Source organism: Penicillium coprophilum, assembly GCF_028826855.1.
Source record: "Penicillium coprophilum strain IBT 35676 chromosome Unknown utg000004l_segment0_segment0, whole genome shotgun sequence".
In the NCBI taxonomy this organism is placed as follows: Eukaryota; Fungi; Ascomycota; class Eurotiomycetes; order Eurotiales; family Aspergillaceae; genus Penicillium; species Penicillium coprophilum.
In genome coordinates, this window is record NW_026622723.1 from 494,406 (window position 1) to 516,902 (window position 22,497).

Here is a 22,497-nt window from a genome sequence, read left to right on the forward strand (position 1 = left end):
TCGGTCTTTACCTTTATTGAATTGGCATTTGCAGTTGTGATATCAGACTTGCGCAATCAATGAAACTCACAGCTGGACTGCATGTACAAATCTTGCTCAGTAATTCCTTTCCTGTACTCTAGGTGAAGCCAAACTTGGTACGTGATTAGCACCCACTAAGTAATATCGGTCAAAGAAACTGACTCGATGGCACAGAATTGAAACTTCGCTTTGTAACACTGAATTCACACAAGTCATTGTCTAGTAATGCAATTCCCTTATTAATAATAACTAATACTTCCGCGCAACATCACACGAATCATGCACATGTGTCTCGAAAGCACCGAATGATAGTTCCATGGATCGTACACACTCAACACGTCTGTTTTTGGCACACCACTCTAATGCGTGCAATGGTGCTCTCCATCGCCTGATAAGAGTAGCTCGGCAACGAAGACATTGAAACCAATTTCCTGCGATGCAATACGATGGATGCTTCCTGGAGTTTCTGCAATCTTATGGACCAATTCGCTTGCTCAACCTCTGCAGCTTGCTGCATCCCCCAGAAACAATGACCTGACTGGCTGTTTTTTTCTCTTGGAACAGAGTGGTATCAGACTTCCCATTCCCAAGTAAGAAGATGAATTCGGCTCCAGTAGCACCAGCGTCCACAACGCTTGCAACAGCAGAGAATTGTAGTAGAGAAAGTCGACGAGCCAGGATTGCCGACGCTGGAGTCGGGTGGCTTTCCAGTGGTCGTGGCTGCAGCCATAAACCTCGTGGAATTCGCTGGATGGCTTGGCTTTGATACCGAGGTTGACGCGTCGCATGAAGAGTGCATGATCGTGGCCTCGTCATCTATTTTGGTTATATGTTGAGTAGCTAGAGTTATTGTCCACATGTTCGGGCTCTCTCGTGTCGTTTGACGCAAAACCTGTGGTAGCGCACATATAGTCGGTCAAATAGAACTTGGCTATGTCTACATCACGCTCGCTACTGTAGTGATATTGTGCAGAAAAAAGGCAAATAGTGTGTTCAGGTTGGTAGAATAGTTGACAAAGCGGTTGCACATGCAGAAGGAAGTATCGGAAGAATACATAACACACTTAACAATCATTCTTTTCTGTTATATTCGCAAAGGTGTAAATGACTCGAAGATTGAGATTTGAGATCTGGAATAAAAGACCCACGGGATAAATCCCAAAGCCAGAAGGTCACAATATAGATATTCATTTCCCATAGAACCCCAACCGCTCAATCTTTAATACGCAAGATTGCAGACAACAAATTACATGTATGAATCAATGCCCAAGCCTCAATTTTGACCAATCTGACTGAGGATACTCCCAGGTGCTTAATACCTTGTCAAATGATCTGCGGCTCACCGGGGCTCTGTCACCCTGCATCTTGATCCCACTAGGGCGTTCCCCGCGATGCTGGTTATGATTGATTCTTGATGGCACATTTGGGGCTATAGCGTTAAAGTTTCTAGAGCCTCAAATCATATATACTCCATTTTCAGTCAAAGGAGAGCCTTGTGTACTGAGAGTATGGATATTCAATTCTTCTCAAGCCTCAGAGTCATAGATGTAGAAATACATAGAGTCGGCTGCTTTGGTTTCAGCTAATTTGATCTGTATATTTTTGAAAGCATCCTCTTAATTCTATGTAAATGGAAGGATTACCCATTATCAAAGTATATGCTTGGACCCTCCACGAGTGCTTCATAGAGTCGGGGCCATTCTAACGCAGATGCCCGCGGCATCATATAGTTATGTTGTACAGAGATGTCTGATACCTGTTTGCTCCGGCCATCCTAGCTGAGTTCAGACATCATTTCCCCTGGATTTATTACTCAGTTCGACTAGAGTAGGGCCCGTGTTTTCTACACGATTTTCTCTTTGATTTTTCCAACTTAAGTAGCAATTGTCGGAGTATACAGACCGGCATGCTGGAGGTTAAATTAATCTAGCCTGTTCAGTAATTTCGAGTTAGTAATCCGCGGCCTACATACTCCGTACCTTAGGTAGGTACCTAGGTAGGTAGGTATATTGCTAGGGAAGCGGATACTGCAATACGGAGATTTTAACACCGTTGATTGGGCCCACACATTTCGCAATACCACTTGAATTGACAGCAATACGGTGCCTCCCGAGGTCAGGAACCAAAAAAGTTACTAAGCTTCCTTATCGGGCATTCTTATCTTTCTTTCATCTACAGCGACGCGAGCGCGTCAAATCGCGTCAAAGCCATTGCTCTGTTGGCACAAAGGACCTTGAACTGACTGATATTGCGAACTCTGGGATCCTCAGACCAGAAGACATCTTCAAAATTATGCCCGAATACAACGACAGCAATCGTGCCTTCCTCCAGGCGTTCATGGCACGCTCGTCTATGACCTTTGAAGATGCGCAACCCATACTAGCTGCGATATTAACAGTATCCGGTAAGAGAAACTTGTTTAAGCACCATGTCTGGATCACAGAAGTCGCTAACTTTGAAACTTCCGAGCAGAAGGACGAACAGTTGATCCTGACGAGGTCGGAGAAGAACAATTCTCCGACTTTGTCTCGGCCGCCAACACCGCCGTGTCACCTTTCGATCTCGAGATTAGAAGCTCACTGCCACAAATCCTTCAACCATCCCAAGAAGATGTCTCGACAACACCACTAAAGCGAGTATATGCGCTTGTAAATACTACGAGTGATCCTTTGACCCAGCTCGCGACCACTTATTCCCCGGACGAGATAGCATTTCTCAAGCGCTTGCTTGACTTTATGTTTGCCACAAATAATACACGAGTGTGTGAAGGAATGGTAGCTTCACAGATGCAAGCTGTTCAGCTACATAAGGCTCCGTCTGGGGAACGGCAATCCACGAGTAACGATTCAACACAGACCCAAACCGCAGCGGTACAGTCGTTGCGTATGACCCAAGCGGAGACTATGATTCTCCACTTGATTGAAGAGGGCTGGTTGCAAAAAAGCCCGAAGGGCTACCTCAGCCTCACACCTCGAGCACTGATGGAGTTGCGAAGCTGGTTAGTCCTAACGTACAACGACGAGAATTTCGATGGCCGACCCATACAGCGCATCAAGTCTTGTGCTGCTTGCAAAGACATCATCACCGTTGTAAGTATGGTGAAGACCAAGTTACTATGAAACAGGCCTGATCTAGATGTTTTAGGGCCAACGCTGCGAAGACCACGAATGCAATGGTCGGCTCCATGACCATTGCATGCGCAACTTCTTCCGCATGCAACAAGCAGAAAAATGCCCGATGTGCAAAAAGGACTGGCCCGGTGATAGATTTGTGGGTGAGAGAGCGCTCACTTTGCACTCGAGGTCAAGCAACGCCGTTCCACAACAGAGGGAGTCCTCGCCTGCTGCGCCTATGGCCCTTGGTGAAATTTCCGAGGACGAAACTGACGGCGAAGAACATACGTGAATATCGCAGGTGTGGCAAATAAGACTTGCCTTGAGTCTTGCCAAATCGGTTTGACCAAAAGTTACGACGCGTATCCGCACCGTGGATACACCCATGCGAATAGCGACGAATGAATGAATGAAAGCGGAAAAAATTGAGCAAGGATTGCTGTCAGGTTGCCTGAAGTGATACTAAACATGATCTCCCATCTCGCGCCTCGAACCCATTCCTAGGCTTCTTGACAAAGCTCAACCTGCTATTTTGGTTCAATATGTAAACACTGGAGATCATGTGCGGAGAGGGGTCGACTCACCGGGAACCAGGTGCCAACATGAGTTGATATGACCCATGAAATGAAACCAAACAACTTTAAGCACATCAGAATGCATCTTAGTATTTCCAAGCCATCATGTGATATGGGAGAAAATCTGCGTGTTGAATGGATAGACACCTTAGGCACCACTCTCTCACAACCGTGGAACTTCAACCTTCCATCCTCTACACCATATCATCTCTTCTGAGATTCAAGCCAGAAACTTGATTATTTTAATACTCTGATTATTACATAGTCTCAAACGGAATTTCGTCGGATAATTTACGAATGAAAGCCCCATTTTCCCCACAACATGCCCTCGCACCCAACCTTCTCTGTACGCGATGACGATCTGGGACGAGCCGGCTCTAACCCGGGCAGGTCTTGGCCGTGAAGGATGCCGACGGAAACTAAGCTGCCTTCATAGCCAATATTAACCAATGTGAGTCGATATATACGGTCATGTTTGGGGGTTACCCCCCGCATTTTCCGGTTCTCCGAAGGTCCTGCAACCGGACACATCCGTTTTACATAGTGTAAGCCAGCCTCGTACGCCATCCCTCCCCCTTGGCTGATGGCAGGCCTCCACTTATGACTAGAGGGCGTATGATCAACTGAGAACAGACTTCATTTCCCCACATTTCATCGTTCATTGCCACTTTGAGCGATTTTGAGATTGTTACTGTGCCTGGATCATTTCATTTGTTGCTGAGTTAGGAAAGCGCCCTTAAATCTCCATCCTTCCTTAAAACTCGCCTTCCTCCCTCCTCTTCCGATGTATAGTGTCGATCGCTTCTTCTCTTTCAATTTGCTTTTAGTTGATTTCTACAAGAATCTGATCTGGTTGGCCAAGCGGTGTAACTGCGAAATGCAGTTCAAGGTTCGTACTTTGGTACTTTGAGTCTCGTATGCCGTTCCCAAATCGTCTTAACACTCTCCTTAGTCTTTTACGTGCGCAGTATTGCCACTACTTCTGAATCTTGTCAGCGGCTCCCCCGAAAGTCGTACCACAAGATGCCTCAGAGAACATACAGGCTCTAATTCAACAACGAACTTCAGCAAGAATGTGTACCAGACCGGCTTCGATGGCGTGATCTGGGACGAAGACAAGTGGCTCTTGAGCACGACCAACTTGGAACAGGGCCGCTATCAATCTAGAGGATCCGTAGCGAACGGATACTTGGGTATCAATGTTGCCAGTGCTGGTCCTTTCTTTGAAATTGATAGTCCCGGTGACACCAACGGCTGGCCACTTTTCTCCAGACGCCAGACCTTTGCAACGATCAGTGGGTTCTTTGACTCGCAGCCTACCACAAATGGCAGCAATTTTCCCTGGTTATCCCAGTATGGAGATGACAGTGTGATCAGTGGTGTTCCTCACTGGGCAGGAATCATCTTAGATCTTGGTGATGGTACCTATTTGGATGCAAAGGTTGACAATAAGACCATCTCCGATTTCCGAACCACATACGACTTCAAAGCAGGAATCTTGGTCTGGTCTTACAAATGGACGCCTCGGGGCAAGAAAGGAACGTACCAGATTACTTACCGTCTTCTCGCCCACAAGCTATACGTCAATCAGGCTATCGTCGAAATGGAAATTATTCCGACCACGGGTTCGGATGCGACCATCGTTAATGTCATTGATGGAGCTTGTGCAGTGCGCACCGACTTCGTGGAGTCTGGTGAAGACAATGGTGCAATCTTCTCGGCAGTACGACCGAATGGGATTGCTAATGTCACAGCTTATGTCTACGCAAACCTCACTGGGTCACCAAATGTGGATCTCTCTTCGCGCAAGATTGTGTCCGACAAGCCATACGTTCACTCCAACAAATCGTCCATTGCGCAGGCCGTGGATGTGAAGTTCAAACCTGGTCAAGTAGTTCGCGTCATCAAATATGTCGGAGCTGCCTCCACGGATGCCTTTGCCGATCCGAAACAAACGGCAAAGAAGGCTGCCTCCGCTGCGATGAGCAATGGATATACCAATTCTCTTCGGACCCACATCGTCGAGTGGGAAAATGTTATGCCCGAAGCTTCGGTTGACCACTACGCATTCCCTAACGGGACCTTACCTACAGATAGCCACATCATTGATTCCGCAGTAATCTCCGTGGCCAACACTTACTACTTGTTGCAGAATACTGTTGGCAAGAATGGCGTCAAGGAAGCTGCGGGAGCGCCAGTAAATGTGGACAGTATCTCAGTTGGTGGCTTGACCTCTGACTCCTACGGTGGTCAAGTCTTCTGGGATTCGGATGTATGGATGCAACCTGGTCTTGTTGCCTCTCACCCAGAGGCTTCTGAGCGCTTCACCAATTTCCGCGTGGCCAAGTATGCCCAAGCACAAGAGAACGTCAATACTGCTTTCTCCGGCTCTCAGAATCAAACACGTTTTAGTCCGTCAGCTGCAATCTTCCCTTGGACCAGTGGTCGGTTTGGCAACTGCACGGCAACTGGTGCTTGCTGGGACTATCAGTATCACCTGAACGGAGACATTGGAATTTCATTGGTTAATCAATGGGTCACAAGTGGCAACACAAAGCTATTCGAAGAAGAGCATTTCCCGATCTATGACTCCGCAGCCACGCTCTATGCGGACTTGCTTGTTCGGAATGGGTCTTATTGGACGTTGACCAACATGACTGACCCTGTAAGTTTGACGCTCCATTTCTCTCGGTATGCAAACTAACATGAAGTAGGATGAGTATGCCAACCACGTTGATGCGGGTGGCTACACAATGCCGCTCATGGCTGAGACCCTACGACATGCCAACGCTTTCCGTCAGCAATTTGGAATCGAAGAAAATGCCACCTGGGATCAAATGGCTGACAATGTCTTGGTGCTTCGTGAGAACGAGGTGACTCTTGAGTTCACTACCATGAATGGAAGCGCCGTGGTCAAGCAAGCTGATGTGGTTATGGTCACCTATCCCCTGGGTTACAGTGCCAACTACACCAGCCAAAACTCGCTGAATGACCTGGACTATGTGAGTGTTGACTTTTGGCCAAGGAAGACACCAGAGCTAACTAGATATAGTATGCAGGAAAACAGTCTCCCGATGGCCCCGCCATGACCTGGGCTATCTTTTCTGTTGTCGCAAACGAAATGGCGCCTTCTGGCTGCTCAGCATATACATATGCGCAGTACTCATACAAGCCTTATACCCGTGCGCCTTTCTTTCAGCTGTCAGAGCAGATGCTAGACGACGCTACTATTAATGGAGGCACGCACCCAGCGTACCCATTCTTGACTGGCCACGGCGGTTCCAACCAGGTTGCCATCTATGGCTATCTTGGATTGCGACTAGTCCCAGATAATATCCTACATGTGGATCCAAATTTGCCTCCACAGATTCCATACCTGAGATATCGTACCTTCTACTGGCGGGGATGGCCCATCTCGGCGTGGTCGAACTACACACATACGACTATCAGCCATGCCAAAGGTACTGCCCCATTGGATACCGCTGACCAGCGATTCGCCAACAAAACTATCACCATTCACTCCGGCCCAGAGGACGATGTCACCATTTATCATCTTCCTCTCAAGGGCTCTGTTATTCTTCCTAACCGACAGAGCGGATCAAAGAACACTGTGGCAGGCAATCTTGCACAGTGCCAGGCTGTTTCCTCTTCGGATGCCTTCGAACCTGGCCAATTCCCCATTTCCGCAGTAGACGGCGCAGCCTCGACAAAATGGCAGCCCTCACTGGCAGCTGAGGTAAATTCTGTGACAGTCTCCCTCGAAGACGAGGCCGGTGCTATGGTGTCAGGTTTCTACTTTGATTGGGCGCATGCACCCCCAGTCAATGCTACAGTGATCTTCCACAACAAGACACTCGAGGATCCCACGATGGCACTTTTTGCCTCAACGTCGGACTACAAGGTTGTCCACAGCCTGACAAATATTATCCCATCAAACCCATACGACCCTGAGACCACAAACCTTGATATCATAGCCATGCCCACTGGAAATACAACAAATGTGACTTTGTCATCTCCCGTACCAGCAGCGCGATACGCGTCTCTGCTTATTGTGGGAAATCAGGCGCTTGATTCTGTCGATGTGGAGGCCAAAAATGGAACTGGTGCGACTGTTGCCGAGTGGGCTATTCTCGGTCAGGAAAAGAGGCGCGCTCCTTCGGGCACAAAACCTACCAACAAGAAGATGAAGTTGCGTGCAGCAGCAGCACTTTCAGATAGAGATGCCTTTATGCGTCGGCGTGGCTAGTGCTTTTCCAGCTTCAGAGGCTGATTGAGTTGCCCCGTCATTCCCATGAATTTTCCCAGGAACCCAACGAAGAGACTCTCTTGTAAATATGGTCTTCGTTTCTATTTGATACTTTCCTGACACTTCCCCAATACAAATTTATTCAGCGCAGCCTACAGATCGCGTGTCCTTCAAAGCATAAATCTCGAGTTGTAGATTGTGAAAAGCTGAACGAAGCCGCACCTATTTAAACTTGGTATATCCATACATACAGTCATAAAACAACCGGCACCATTTACTCATCAATCGCAAACCGATCCAAGAACTTGAAGGTCCGAAGTCCCTCCTTGACATCCTTGGCAAAGGCATCTCCAGCGCTGCTAGCAGTATACACACCATCGCGGTCCTCGGAAATGAGCCCAGACTTTAGAGCCTCAGAACCCTTACCAAGCGCACCAATGGTCTTCCCAAACCGGAAAGCATCAAGCAGAATATCCAAAGGCCGACCAGCGGGGTACAAAGACGACGCACCGGAAGCCTTGTTAGGTGGGTTCGTAAACGACTTCGATCCAAACAGACCCTCCGCCCCATCTGCAACCACGACAGCATCAAACTGCACCGCATCAGAAGCAGAATAAGTCTGATCAACATCATCCGCCATTCTCTCCGCCACAACAACGACATCTACGCCCGCAGAAGACAAAGCAGACTGCAATTCCGCGCCCTGCGCAATAGAATCAGGATTATCCACAGACGCAAGAAGGCCAACCTTCAACCCATCCAATTTAGCGAGTTTCTGTCCAAATGCGCCGATGTGCGCGGTGGTGTTGTCGTGGTAGAATGAGTCGTCTGGCTTCGGCGCATCAACACCAATGGCCTTTGCGACGCGCGTGGCGAGATCATTACTGATGCGGTTTAGTTGGATGATCACATTCTTGCGGACGACGCTGCTCTTGACATTAGATGTCTCGAAGCGCATCGCGTCGACGACGAATTGTTTCTCGGCTGCTACGAGCGAGTTCCAGAATAGCCGTGGCTGAGACCAGACGTCTTCGAAGGTTGAGCTGACAGTACGTTGGAGCTTGCCGCTTGCTGTGCGATCTGGGGCTGTGAAGAAGCCCTTGCCGACGGTTTGGTTGGCTTGCTTTGGGGAGCCTTTGTTTTCCGTGTTGGGGGAGTAGGCGTTGGGGTTTAGGGGGATGAACATTTGGCCTGGGGCTGTTAGAAAGGGGGTTTAGAGTGGGATTGGGATTGTGGTAGGTACATACCTGCTCCGTCGCGGTTGTTGTTGTGGATTGGTGTGCGAGGACGGTTAATGGGGAGCTGCTCGAAGTTGGGACCGCCGTGGCGGTTGAGTTGGGTGTCTAGGTAGGAGAAGAGACGGCCCTGGAGGAGGGGGTCTTCGGTGAAGTCGACGCCGCGAACAATGTGGCCAGGTTGGAACTAAGAAATTAGTATTGTTCGTTGGTATTCATGAACTGAGACTTACCATGACTTGCTCTGTTTCAGCGAAGTAGTTCAAAGGGTTCCGGTTCAGTTGCATCTTGCCCAGCTTGGTGACAGGAACGAGTTCTTCTGGGACAATCTTGGTAGGGTCCAAAAGATCGAATCCAAATCGAAGCTGATCCTCTTCCTCCATGATTTGGACACCCAGCTAATGCATAATTAGCAAGAATTCCGATGAAGATGCGGTTATTACATACCTCCCATTCAGGGAACCGTTCAGCTTCAATAGATTCGAAGAGATCTTGACGCATAAAGTCCGCATTTTTACCTGCGGTCTGCTGCGCTTCTTCCCAAACAAAGCTGGCCTTGCCCTGCAATCCCTTCCAGTGGAACTTGACAAGCTTGGTCGAACCATCATCAGTAACCAGACGGAAGGTATGCACACCAAATCCATCAACATGACGGAATGACCGAGGAATACCGTGACCAGCCATTGCCCAGAGAAGGGTGTGAAGCGTACTAGGCTGCTGACTGAAAAAGTCCCAAGCCGAGTCGTGCGCGGTAGCAGCCTGGGGAATCTCATTGTCGCCGCGAGGCTTCACGGCGTGAATGAGATCCGGGAATAGGATAGCATCCTGGATGAAGAAAACGGGGATGTTGTTTCCAACGATATCTATATCGAAGTCAGTCATGTCCTTTGTTGTCAAAAGGAGTCCATCGTACCAAAGTTTCCTTCATCGGTATAGAACCGAGTCGCAAAGCCGTGGACGTCTCGCGCGGTATCAGCGCTTCCGCGACTACCAGCAACGGTGGAGAATCGCGTAAACACTGGGGTTTGTTTGCCTTTGGCGGAAAGGAACGACGCGGCAGTTATGTTGGACCAGTCGCCGTAGGAGGTGAATGTTCCGTGGGCGCCGGCACCTCGAGCGTGAACGGCGCGTTCGGGTACCTTAAGAAAAAATACATGAGCTTGAGAACCTCAATTGAAATACAGAAAACATACTCGTTCATGATCGAAACGTTGGATCTTCTGGCGGAAAATGAAATCCTCGAGCAGGGTCGCTCCACGCTCTCCTGCGCTGAGACTGTTTTGATCCTCAATTGGGCCTCCAACGTCGGAAGTCAGATAGACGTCTTGGTCCTTGAGGTAGAACTGAGAGAGGAATTCTTCCGTGTTGGCAGCAGCATCTCCATCACCTCGGCGCTCGATGTGAGGATTGTCGCCGGCCTCACCTGTCATATAAGGACAGGCAGCATTGGCAATGCCAACAAGGCCCGTAACGAGGGCAAGCACGTGCATTGCAACAGTTGAATACCCTGTCTGTTGATAGAAAGCTCAACCTCAATTGAGTTGCCCAAGGTTCAAGCTTCAAACAAAAGATGGGAGATCTGGGGCTCACTTTATAATCCGGTGCAAATCCGAACACCGAATACGGAATCAAAACCGCCGAGTGCGACTCTATGCAGTGAGCCAATGGGAAGGTCTATGAAAATGAAATGACGCATAATCCAGGTACTATTGATCAGACATGGGGTGGCGATTCTCCAACCAGGAACCAGTTGATTATTTCAGCGCAACGGCCGAGACCAACAGTGTGACGAGATCGAATCATCTGTCGCACATAGTGGGGCGGTTATTGACTGTCTCCACGAGCCAAGGAGAAGAACAGAGACACTATGCATGCTTTGCTCCGACACTGTTAGCTCGCCTCAATGGGAATACTGGTGTACTAGCCCGTAGACAGCCCGCATCGATCATACTAGACAAAGAAAGAAAGGTCTCAAGATGTAAGCTGACTGCTGACAATCCCGGTGAATCGGATTTGAATCGGAATAGTCGGATGAACGTCAAGTAAACAAAAAGTACATAGAAGGGGTACAAGGGGGGGATGTCTTGGCGTTGATTAAGCGTCACAGGCGACATTGGTCGAGGCCACGCTGCTTGGTAATTGGCGAATCTACATCCGTGCAAAAGCCACTGGGTGTCTGTTTGAACTTTTGGAAACTGGCTGATGTAGGGGATCTTCTCCCTAGCGTCAAGAAATCAAGTCTCACATTGAAACAATCTCGTACTGTGTCTAGGTAGGGAGTACTCCGCCAACCTTGTACGGAGTACATTGTAGTCCCTTGAAATTGGGACCTGGAAGATCAACAGGGATTAGGCCGCGGTGCAGGCTCCCAAGGCCAATTTCTGCACCTCATCCCTGTCGACGCACATCTCTACCATTTTTAGAACTCACCCGCAATTTGGGGTCTGTGATAAGTCGTTTGAGTTGGTGATAGCCAAGATCTCGCATCCGGACGTGGAAGATAATTTTAGATATTGGCAGTCTTATCCACCCGTAGATATGTTGCCCATGTGCCGTTCGTGGTCGCTTATTGCTGGATTCACGGGAATGTGACAAAGACCGAGATGCTTGGCGAAGGGGGAAATCACTTTAGAAGACGTCCTTTGTCATCTTGGCAGTGAACTTTGCGTAATCGTTATAGAGAATGCTATTTTTAATGTGATATGTGTGTGATAGAGCTTTTCGCGGGTGAGTACGGCATACTCCGTCCGGAGGATGCCCGTAATAGTAAGGTGTCAAGATATCTTTTAGAGTTATCGTCAGCTGTACGGAGGAAAATGGAAGAAAATCAGATTCTTGGATCCACCGCACGAAAGGAAAGTAAGAAAGTACAATATACAGAGCCATGACTAGAAAAAAACCCTCAATGCTCCATTTTGACTACTCCTTTTGTCTATAATTCGAACGGCCGCAAGTCTTCCTCTTTGAGTATACTCGACCGATGAGATAGCAATCTATCCCCGAGCCATCGGAACCACCTCACTTGGTCCATCGACGTCACTGCGATCCACAAACCCATGTTTCGCATACAGCGGGGCACCAGCCTTGCTAGCATCGATGTATGCTCCAACGCCCTCACGGTCCACGATCTCGCACCCCCAGCGAACAAGCATAGAGCCGGCCCCGCGACAGCGGTAGTCGGGATGTGTACCAAGCATATCAAGGTCTATCCAGGGCGTCAACAAAGACACAGTCACACACAGTAAGTCGCGGCTCGTCGAAATTCAGACTTACAGTAATGCTTCCGATCACCCATCACACGCTTGCGCTCTTTCTCCAGTCCCCCAAAGAAAACATCACAATCTTGGCCAGGCATGTCCCCGTGCCAAGACGGGAACCTAGCCCCGCGCTCGTCGGGCATGGCCAGGTCCCATTTTGCGTACGCGGCTATCCGTGCCTGCCCTTGCGCATCTTTGGTATTGGGATCGATGATTTTGATGTATTTTTGATACGGCTTTGTGAGCATGTCGATGCGGTTGGCTTCGGTGAACCATTCGCGCGTCCCTGGCGTGTCTGGGAATAGCTTACGCATCCCGGGATCGCTGAACACGGTGAACCATAGCTCTGTAATGGCCGGAAGGTCATTGAGAGTTGCAAGTTCTAAGACTAGAGGGCTTGGGGTAGACATTCTGGCCTGCGTGTTGAGTTGGTTGTTGTCAGGGGGTAACTTTGGGGGTATACAGTGGGGTCGCAGGGTTGGTCGCAGGGTTAGCCACTAGGTCAAGAGTTTATAATATTCCCGATTCGAAGCGTGAGTCAGACGCAATGTAAAGAAATATATAGATCAGAAGAGAATTTTCCCTTGGCATCTTACATGCAGGTCTGTATTTTTTTCTTATCAAAGTCTAAACATAAGCAAAACAAATAGAAGCGGCGCTATACCTACCCCCCTGTAGCATCACTCAGTATTTCGGAAAAGTAGCAAATTTCCAGCGCTTTCCGCCCCTGATTAGCTGCGAATCCACACCATCGCTACCGCTACTGACATACAGCACCTTGGTAAATGCCACTTCGCTATAATAAGTGAAAGCCACACCGACCGGAACGAAAGCTACATCGCCAGTGTATAAAGTTGCCACGGGATAGTCCCCGATCTGAATCATAAGCACACCCTCCACAACCTCAAAAGCAGCAGCTCCAGACAATACATAAGTGGGCGCATTTTTCTTAGTTTGGCGGCTGAGCGAGATGGTCGAAAGAGTGTAGTCGGCATCCTGGGACTGCTTAGTGACCAGAGGCTGAATGACCTGGTACCCGTACTTGGAGCTGAGGTACTTGGGACCGTATCCATTCGCAACAAAGTATGGCTTACCAGAGCCACGCAGAGAATCATCGCCGGTGTGCCACGAGTTACCAGGGGCGGTGCCATTAACCAGATCACGACGGGGCTCGAAGCCAAGCTGGGCGTAGACGTCGAACCTCTGCAAAGCAGACATCATGCTGGGGTCGGGCGCCGAAGAGCTGTTGGAAACAGCCGGAACGAAGGGGGTATTGGTGGACGAGGTATAGTTGGTTCCAATGGCATAAAAGAGTTCCCTTCTCAGGTTAGTCAAGTTCATACAATTTCGGTATATGCAAATTTACTCAAAGCCACCAGGAACAATAACGCCAACCATCTCGGTATCTGGGTCCAAAATCTGGAAGGTGTGGGTCGTGTTTCTGGGGACCGACCCATAATCACCCGCTGTCAACAGGCGAGCTTGTTGCTCCTCTGTACCCTTTTGCGTCCAGAGCTGGAACCTGCCCTTGAGATTGAAGAAATTCTCAGAATGCTTCTGGTGTATGTGCGGTAACACGCCTAGTGCTCCGCTAGAGGGTGCGTTGGTGCTCATCAGGGTGAACGCATTATCCGAGGAAGGGCCAGTCACTGTGAAGCGGTACAGCTGATCCCCAACGGTGACGGCATGCGAGTTTGCGTAATGTGGAATGACATATGGACGTGGGGAAGAGGGTGCATTTTGGAGGTAGAGCTCCTCCAGGGTAGCGGACTGGACGAGCCTGCCGAATGAAGCAAGCAGAATCAGCGAAGACACCAACATTTCGATTTCAAACCAGACACGTTAATCTGAGACTGAAGTAAGTTCTGTCTCCAAGAATTTGTGTGAGCCCTCCGTTCTTCTCACTTTCTCCACTGCAGACACATTACAATCGAAGTCTTCGAAATCCAGCAAGCCCCTATGTCGGAAGCGCTCGGCAATTATGGAAGACCGGCATGCCCTAGCCTATGTCGAAGAAATATGCAAGCAATATATCTGGTCCTACATCATACGATGTATATTGTGTCGATTGTTAAGCTTGGTGGATATCCACCGCGGAGATAATCTTTGCCGAAGTCACATTTTGTCCCCATGTGGCTTGCCAATGGAATGGCCTGGCAGACTTATTGCATGCAGATTACCAACCGGATGAGTGTGGCGCCGACTCGAGACAATGACAATTTAACTGAAATCATATGAAAACACGGGGTGACTTTGTAAGTTTCTTGCGTGGACACTCTTATATTGCAGTCCTGTTTCGAATGAGCTTGGCGGCAGTCGTGCGACAGTTTCAACAATCCAAAACGACCTAGACTTGAAAGACATCGAGCGATTATCGTTTCGATAGTATCTAGCAAATCTTTCGTCAACTGATATCCACTTCCCGAATGGCGTTCTTAGGCGACGGGTGGCTTCGGCTTGGATTTTCGGGACACTAAGGCGACCAATCCAGCGAAAGGGAGATGAAATGAATTTAAATTTCAATTTCATGGCTAAATCTACAATTCATATTTACATTGAAGAGTAACAAAAAGATTGGTGGACATACGGCAAGACTCGGCAAGCCCAAGTTTGACAGATTGTGCTGCTGTTCATGAATCGGCACCCTCGAGACTTGCGATCCTCAAACGAGTGGCAACAAGTATGCGCCAACACTATAGCGAAATTATTAGCAATTAAATCCTCAAAGAATAAGAGTGCACATACGAGATAGCTGCAAAGCAGGCACATAAGATAGCCCCCTCCATATAATTGGTCTTTCCTTTGAGAACGATGAAATCGACCATAAGAACAGCCCCGATCAGTGTGACCATCTCGAACTTGTCAAAGTGCAAAGTCATGGGCTTGTCGAGAGCCCAGCCAATAAGAACCATTGCAGGTGACACCAAGAGACCAATTTGAATGGCTGATCCAAGAGCAACACTGATGGCAAGATCCATTTGGTTTTTCGAGGCCACAACAACCGCAGTCACATTTTCGGCAACATTTCCGGCGATGGGTATGACGATCAAGCCGACAAATGATTCGCCTAGAACGCCCTGTTCATTGAGGATTGAGAAGCTTGAGGCGAAGAATTCTGCGCAGATAGCGATGAGGATTGTTGACAAGGCGAGGAGGGATACAGATATCATGCGGTTGGATGTTCTGATATAGCGATCACAGGAACATCCCAGAGAGTCTCCAATAGGATCCGTTTGTCTGTTGAGGCTCGTTCTTCCTTCGGATGGACCGTCATGGAACAGTGGCATTGCCGATGCCGTCTGTGCGTCGACTGAACATGACCGTGATCGAACCTCTTGCATCTCTAGATGAGGAAGAGCCCTGCTTGTTGCGCTTGCGAGATCGGTGGGATGCGATTCGAGGTCTGTATATTCGTGATCATCGGTTGGAAGTGGTGTCTGAAGCCGCGTGGAGAGGAACAAGTGAGCGTGTGATTTGAACTGGAAGAAAAGGTATAAGAAGTATGTGCCGAGGAGGATGATCGATACCCCCCTGCTGAAGGATAATGACATATGATCAGCAGAAGAAACGCTTTTCACACTGCCATAGAACGCGCTCTATGTTTAAGATTAGCATCCAATATAATTGGAACATTCGAAACATCGCCTTACTGGAATCATAAGGCAGGATATTGTGAGATTGAGAAGTCCCACAAATGAGTGTGTAAGGTCCGTGTTATATGTCACATCACTCTTAGAGATACAGCCTGCTATAATTGCAGACCCAAGAACAAGCAGGAGGTTCACCAGGATAGAGCCGAGAAGTGATGATTGGACTACTTTGATGTTGTTTTTTAACAAAGCAGTGCTATAGGCGATTAGTTTCGACTCAGCCCCAAGGCAGTCAACTTGGTGTTATGTGCAAACTTACACGCTACATGCTGGTCAGTGTATGTTGATTGGAAAACACGAAACTCTCAAGATTGGTACTCACAAAATGATCAGCTCCGCTAGATTCCCTATGGTGATGTTGAGGAGAGCGCCAGCGGTCTCACCCAAATCCTTGGAGATCCTCTCAGTGGCTTCTGTGAGCGTGATCGACAGCGGCACAATAGCAAGGAGGTTCCAGATGAATATTACAAGCGCCGGGCTTTTGGTTTCAGAAATAATGATTGCCGATGCGGCGAATGCACCGGAGAAGATGATCCTGGGGCTGAGAATCTGTCGTGCCTGTTGTCTGAACATGGACATCGGATTGCAGGGTGTGCCATGGTGGGGCCAACCCGACACACCGTCATCATCGGAAATTGGTGCCTTGTCTTTTCGAAGAAAGTTTTTCACTTTATGGAAGATATCGTTGTTGTCTGAGCCTGAATTTGCAGAGGCCAGCTCGGCTTGTCCTTGATAACGATAAGAATTTGATATCAGCCTTGGCCAGACGAATTGGATGGTACAAGACTCACTGCTCATTTCATATTGACAAGGATAGGAACCACTTGATCTGGGGTCGGATTCGAAGGAAGTGTTCAGGGCAGCATGCTCGTCAGTCGAGCTTTCAGCGAAAGGATTGATGTCATGCAGGTTATTATTGGAACCATGCACTGTGGTCATCATGAAAAAAAAAGGCCCTCAGAAGAAAAGATCGAAACCACTATATAAATGCCAAAATTGAGGGCAGACTGGCCATCTGAAACTGAAAACGAAAGGTTTGAAAATGAGCGTGTTGCATTGGGGTTGCGGGAATTGATTGTCGACACGCGAGTTGATCGCGGCACAACCCCTTTTCCTTAGTGGCACACCTGTTTTAACCAGATTCGAGCTAGCACCTCTTGGCTGCCCTATTTAATTCGACCTAATTTTCCCCTTATACAGCGCACAGTGGACTATGTGGGGACCATACGCCTATTGACCGCCTACCGTACTCCGTAGATTAGCTTTGCGATCAGCCAAATATCGAAAGAAAAAGACTTATCTCAAAATCTGTCAGTCAAAGATGTGCGATGGATTGAAGACAACTTATATCCAAGCTTTTTCTCCTTTCAAATACTGTGACGTTGGTACTCTGTCCTCCGTAGAAGCAATTTGATAAAATGCCTATTTTAGGACCGGCAGTACCGGGAGTGCCGGCAGAATCCAAGAGCGGTGCCTGATCCCTGTCAGCGCCCCACTCGGATGTTCGATGTGCAGTCACGTGGGAGTGGGGGCTGATAGGGCTAATCCCAACTTGGCTTAGGGTGGTGCCTCAAATAAAAAGGGGTGTGCGGATATCAAAATTATTTTTCAACATCCCAAGGTCTAACGGGATGCCCAAGTTCAGCCATCTTCTACTCCATACAGTACCCCCACTACTAGGGGATCCAATCATGGCCTAAGAGATGGATCTCAAAGGAAAGAATGACGGAATGGATGTGGAGCAAACAAGGCTGGGAGCCAGTTGATCTGTCTCTTGTGGGTATTGGATGCAATAATCCCCGCAGAGATTGGCGGGCTGGCAATGGATTATACGATTACGCGTGGAAAAGGGGCTCAGCCCTGGAGGCCTATAGGCCCCCGGGGCCATTGATGACATAAAAACATAGAATTGGTCCCAAGTTCCTTGGAAGCGTCGCCAAGACCTATTTTGGAATGGTTCATTTAATCGCTCATAAGGTATCTCATGCTTACTTTGTTCGGCAGACAACACCATATACCCAGGAGTCTACTAATATGTCTCTTGAAGTTAGCGCCATGGACGGTCTCAACAAGCCGGGGGAAAATAGACTCTGGAGGTCTTTCAATCCGTGTACTACCAGTGTATGTTTGTGTCCTACTGATCTCGAGAATGAAATTATGTAGTATAAGAATAGATGGCTACTTATGCGGCCTTGTGTTATCTTTCAAGTGGCCTTTTCGAATGTTCTGCTTAGATGTTTTCAACCTATTTTCTTATTCCTTGGCTTGGGAGGTACGTACGCATACAAGAGAGAGAAAGCGGGAGGAGGCTTTGTTTGTGCAAACGACTTTTCAATGTACAATCTAGGAAAGATATGAGAACAAGGATAAAAACACTTGTAAGTCATCGAGGCTCAAAAGACCCGCAGCCGCTCTAAAGTATTGTATAGGCCGTAGTGAGTTGCCCCCTGCATCGACGAAGGCATTTGACACCATACCACGTCCGTGATTGGATCTCCGGCTACGGAGTAAACATGGCTATCATTCTTATGACGTGGAACTTAGCCCATCAGCACCAAGGTAAATGTCGACTCGAGATAGATGGCAGGTGATCATAACCCACCTATTAAAGTGACCAGAGTGGATAAGACATTTGCATGGCTATCAAACACTGTGCATCCTACATGATCCTAGTTTACATTTACAAAAGGGTCCTCGCAAGTGGTGAACAATGGAAGCTCCATTGAGCCCTCGAAACTACGAATCCCCTCGCAGATGAAAAGCACGTCGAGTTTCCCCGATTGGTGTTTTCCTGCCAAATTTCGAATCTCAGATACCAAGTTTTTCAAGCGTTATTGAAACCCATATAGAGACAAACTTTGGACGGTTAGGGGACTCGAGCTTCCAACGTTCTAAATGTATCGTCAGCGAAAATGACATCTAACTATCAATAGCAAAAATGTCATCGAGTTGATATTAAGTCATTTACCCGAAATATTACCGAGCTTGATCAAAAGAAGCGATTTTCCACACGAGAAGTATAACAATCAATTCCTTAATTATACACACGATATCACCAGGCAAATATAAATACATTACGCTGCGAGTTTCCGAATCTGCCCAACAAGATCGATCACGGTCTCCTTGAAGGGTCGATATTTGACCCCCAACTCCCGAGCTGCAGTATCCCCGTCGATTCCATAAGAGCCAACCGGTTTCTGACCCATTGTATAATTCGTGGTTACAGTCTCCTTCGCCCAGTCGAACTCATTACGAATGATATCCGCAGCGTATTCGTACGAAAATGGCTCCGGCGAAGCCGCCACAAATCTCTTTCCACCAGCTTCGGGTGTAAGCAAGGCCTGAACATGCACCTCAGCAAGATCGCGGGCATCAATCCAACCCGGCACCCGCGTTACAGGAAGTGGATCTGCACCTGAGGCCACACTCCAGAGGACCATGTTTGACTCGTTGAGCTGCTGCACCGTCGGTACGGGGTGTACCACGGGACCAAAAACCATAGGGGGACAGAGAGTCACCAGGTCAAATTGAGTCTGATGCTCCTTGACAAAGTCCCATGCTGCGATCTCAGCAAACTTCTTCGAGCCGCGGTATGCGGTGACAGAGTCGGATTTCGGATCAATTGCCTCCTCGTATGTCAGTGGGTTCCAGTTCGCGGCAGTATAGGTGAATCCTGGTTCCGGAGTGCTGCTTGGGTTTACCACTGAGGCGAAAGAGGATGTCATGACAAGGCGCTGGACTTTTGAACCAGATTGGGCGGAGGCGGAAAGAATTGACTTGACTCCGTTGATGGCGGGCAAAATCAATTCCTGCTCGTTATTTGTGGTGTCATAGAAGAAGGGCTGTGAGGTACGTTAGTACGTTCAGTCAGTCATAAGCAGAACTATGAGTTGCCTACGCTCGCTACATGGATGACCGCATCAATGCCATCCATTACAGAATCGAAAACACCAATCTGGGTGAAGTCTTCCACAACGACAAAATCAAGCTTTGAGGCGTACTGCGGACGTGCAGCTTTCATCTGCTCTCCCTTCTGCTTTGATCTTGTTGAGCCTCGGACTGAGAATCCGCGAGCCAGGAGGTTATCGACAACATGGGCGCCGATGAATCCTGTGGCGCCAGTGACGAGGACATACCTGCGATTATTAGCACTGATCGTGTAGTTGAGAATATACCGACTTACGAAGGCTTCTGAGAAGACATTTTTGGTAGGTATAGGTGTCTAGTTGGAGGGGCAGGATGAATGACGACAGGTGAGATCCAGGAATGAAGTTATTATAGTAGTGCCCACCCCGCGTGGGGGAAGATCGGGACTCTGGCTTGGGGTTGGTGCGAGACGCGAGATTTATATCCACAATTGCTGTTAGTGTGGGGGAGAAAGATAAGGCCGAAAAGATTGGTTGAATAGAGGAGAATATCTATGGATCACATTGATCTAACTGATTGCTTATATAGTCTAGATATGTATGTATAGGGAATTTCTATATACACTACATCATCACTCCTAACTCACTTCTCCTGCAGCACCTCCTCCGTTGTACGGACAATAACATCAAAGGCATTGCGGATGTACTTCTCTTCAGCCATAGTGTTGGCACTAATCACCCGAATGACGCACACGCCATCAACGACTGTAGATGTGATGAAGATCTCGCCCCGCGAGTTTACTAACTCGGAGATCTTCTTGGTCAGCTCGTTAGCAACCTCATCTTTGGCCACGCGGTCAGACGCCCCGTTAGACACAGCTTGCGGGCTCTTGACGCGGAAGACAGTCAAGCCAAAGCCTGGCTTTGTGACGATCTCAAATATATCGGATCGGTTGCGCACCAAGCCAGCAAAGACGTCACCAAGCCCGATTGTCTTGCGGATGTGCGCTTTCATGCCATTGAGGCCATAGCTCCGGATCACAAACCAAATCTTCAGTGCGCGGAATCTGCGACCGAGAGAAATAGACCAGTTCCGGTAGTCGATTACTGTTCCCATATCGGAATATGGGTTGCGCAGATATGTTGGTGTGATATCCAATGCGCTTGTCAGATCTAAGCGATTCCGGACAAAGAGGACGCTTAAAAATGTTAGCACAAAGGTGCAAATTTACCCACAGGCCATTCAAATCCAAAGCTTACCTGGCATCAAAGTTGACTAGCAGCCATTTGTGCATGTTCATGTTGAAACTATCAACACCATCCGCAAAGTCCTTTGCAATATACTGCCATTCATCCGCCACGAGCGATGCACCGGCATAGGCGGCATCGACATGCACCCAGATACGCTGCCACGCCGGCTTTTCTTGCAGAACTGCCTTGAGCTCTGCAAAGCGGTCCACGCTGCAGGTATTTGTTGTGCCAAATGTCATAGTGAGTTGGTAGGGCGTAAGGCCGTCCTTATCGCATTTCTCAAGAACTTCACGGAGACGAGGTCCGGTCATTTCCATGTTATCCTCCAGCCGGGTGGGAACACCGCGGAAGCGAGTACCTGCAACCAAAGCGCCCTTAGCAGCGCTGCTATGGGTTTGATCACTGGCAATAGCGACTAGCTTGGCTTGGACATCGAATTTGCGGTCCTCATACTCCGGTGTACCCTCCTTCAGGCCCTCGGCAAGCAGCAGCTCCCGCACGCGCCTCTCCCGCGCAGCGACAATAATAGTTGCAATAGCATCACTCGCACTGTTCTGGATCACACCGCCGCCGTGGGTCTCTGATGTACTCCGGAAACACTCGGGCAATGCCAGAGCTTTCGCGACCCAGTCCATAACAATGGTTTCCATCTCAGTGCATGCTGGCGAGCACAACCAGTTGAAAGCAGGAGCGGTGAATGTGGCGGAGTACATCTCACCCAGGATACTGGGGTATGTCACGCACGCAGGGTAGTATGCCATGAAATTCGGAGACTGCCAATGGGTTAAGCCGGGTTTGATTTTGTTATCAACATCTTCCTGAATTTGCGCCCAGTCCTCTGGCTCATCAGGTGGGTTCTCTGGGATCAGAGGGCGAAGATATCCGGGCTCGACGGCGGGTAGGACTCGGCGCTCGGGCACGCTGTCGAAGTATTTGACGACTGCACGGGAGCTTGGTCAGATTGAATATTATCGTATTTGAAGGTTATACAAATAGAAAACGGCACATACTATCATCAATGGCAGAGTGTGCTGCAGTCTTGAACTGGTCGCGGTCCATGCTGCGCGGCAATTAGAGATCTGCGATGCGGGGTACTGTGGAAGTGTAAGTGCGGCAATTGGTGGCACAGCACAATACAATATAGAAGAAGTGACGGAGAAGAAGTGACGGAGAATAAGTATACAAGTGAAAGAGTTGATATTGAGCCCACAGCGAAACTTTCGTGGTAAATGTGGGAAAAGTAGAAATGTCAAAAGGCGCGGGGAGGACTGGAATTAATTCCG

At 48.6% G+C, this 22,497-nt stretch overlaps 9 protein-coding genes across 9 annotated transcripts; 2 read left to right on the top strand and 7 right to left on the bottom strand.

Annotated features, from left to right (window-relative positions):
* Nucleotides 1-2,313: 2,313 nt before the first annotated feature.
* N7500_004584 (non-structural maintenance of chromosomes element 1 family protein) lies at nucleotides 2,314-3,426 on the top strand (the record flags this gene model as incomplete). The annotated part of the gene is made up of 3 exons (XM_056675729.1): nucleotides 2,314-2,425; nucleotides 2,494-3,110; nucleotides 3,166-3,426. The coding sequence occupies 3 exons, from the start codon at nucleotides 2,314-2,316 to the stop codon at nucleotides 3,424-3,426; spliced, it is 990 nt and encodes a 329-aa protein (XP_056530729.1).
* Nucleotides 3,427-4,586: 1,160 nt separating this feature from the next.
* treA (alpha,alpha-trehalase treA) lies at nucleotides 4,587-7,955 on the top strand (the record flags this gene model as incomplete). Its single annotated transcript, XM_056675730.1, has 4 exons — nucleotides 4,587-4,598; nucleotides 4,662-6,374; nucleotides 6,424-6,711; nucleotides 6,762-7,955. The coding sequence occupies 4 exons, from the start codon at nucleotides 4,587-4,589 to the stop codon at nucleotides 7,953-7,955; spliced, it is 3,207 nt and encodes a 1,068-aa protein (XP_056530730.1).
* Nucleotides 7,956-8,229: 274 nt separating this feature from the next.
* On the bottom strand, nucleotides 8,230-10,680 carry cat1 (catalase catB; the record flags this gene model as incomplete). Its single annotated transcript, XM_056675731.1, has 6 exons — nucleotides 8,230-9,146; nucleotides 9,203-9,377; nucleotides 9,424-9,588; nucleotides 9,638-10,053; nucleotides 10,104-10,329; nucleotides 10,384-10,680. 6 exons carry the CDS (start codon nucleotides 10,678-10,680, stop codon nucleotides 8,230-8,232), a joined length of 2,196 nt encoding a protein of 731 aa, XP_056530731.1.
* A 1,503-nt stretch (nucleotides 10,681-12,183) lies between these two features.
* Nucleotides 12,184-12,857, bottom strand: N7500_004587 (GNAT family N-acetyltransferase; the record flags this gene model as incomplete). The annotated part of the gene is made up of 2 exons (XM_056675732.1): nucleotides 12,184-12,395; nucleotides 12,464-12,857. 2 exons carry the CDS (start codon nucleotides 12,855-12,857, stop codon nucleotides 12,184-12,186), a joined length of 606 nt encoding a protein of 201 aa, XP_056530732.1.
* A 274-nt stretch (nucleotides 12,858-13,131) lies between these two features.
* N7500_004588 (uncharacterized protein) lies at nucleotides 13,132-13,668 on the bottom strand (the record flags this gene model as incomplete). The annotated part of the gene is made up of 1 exon (XM_056675733.1): nucleotides 13,132-13,668. One exon carries the CDS (start codon nucleotides 13,666-13,668, stop codon nucleotides 13,132-13,134), a length of 537 nt encoding a protein of 178 aa, XP_056530733.1.
* A 141-nt stretch (nucleotides 13,669-13,809) lies between these two features.
* On the bottom strand, nucleotides 13,810-14,268 carry N7500_004589 (quercetin 2,3-dioxygenase; the record flags this gene model as incomplete). Its single annotated transcript, XM_056675734.1, has 1 exon — nucleotides 13,810-14,268. The coding sequence occupies one exon, from the start codon at nucleotides 14,266-14,268 to the stop codon at nucleotides 13,810-13,812; it is 459 nt and encodes a 152-aa protein (XP_056530734.1).
* An 841-nt stretch (nucleotides 14,269-15,109) lies between these two features.
* Nucleotides 15,110-17,036, bottom strand: N7500_004590 (calcium:cation antiporter; the record flags this gene model as incomplete). Its single annotated transcript, XM_056675735.1, has 5 exons — nucleotides 15,110-15,140; nucleotides 15,193-16,043; nucleotides 16,098-16,293; nucleotides 16,420-16,825; nucleotides 16,889-17,036. The coding sequence occupies 5 exons, from the start codon at nucleotides 17,034-17,036 to the stop codon at nucleotides 15,110-15,112; spliced, it is 1,632 nt and encodes a 543-aa protein (XP_056530735.1).
* A 2,135-nt stretch (nucleotides 17,037-19,171) lies between these two features.
* N7500_004591 (SDR family oxidoreductase) lies at nucleotides 19,172-20,300 on the bottom strand (the record flags this gene model as incomplete). Its single annotated transcript, XM_056675736.1, has 3 exons — nucleotides 19,172-19,939; nucleotides 19,996-20,233; nucleotides 20,281-20,300. 3 exons carry the CDS (start codon nucleotides 20,298-20,300, stop codon nucleotides 19,172-19,174), a joined length of 1,026 nt encoding a protein of 341 aa, XP_056530736.1.
* A 306-nt stretch (nucleotides 20,301-20,606) lies between these two features.
* Nucleotides 20,607-22,273, bottom strand: N7500_004592 (putative aromatic-L-amino-acid decarboxylase; the record flags this gene model as incomplete). Its single annotated transcript, XM_056675737.1, has 3 exons — nucleotides 20,607-21,162; nucleotides 21,224-22,154; nucleotides 22,225-22,273. 3 exons carry the CDS (start codon nucleotides 22,271-22,273, stop codon nucleotides 20,607-20,609), a joined length of 1,536 nt encoding a protein of 511 aa, XP_056530737.1.
* Between the last annotated feature and the right edge of the window lie 224 nt (nucleotides 22,274-22,497).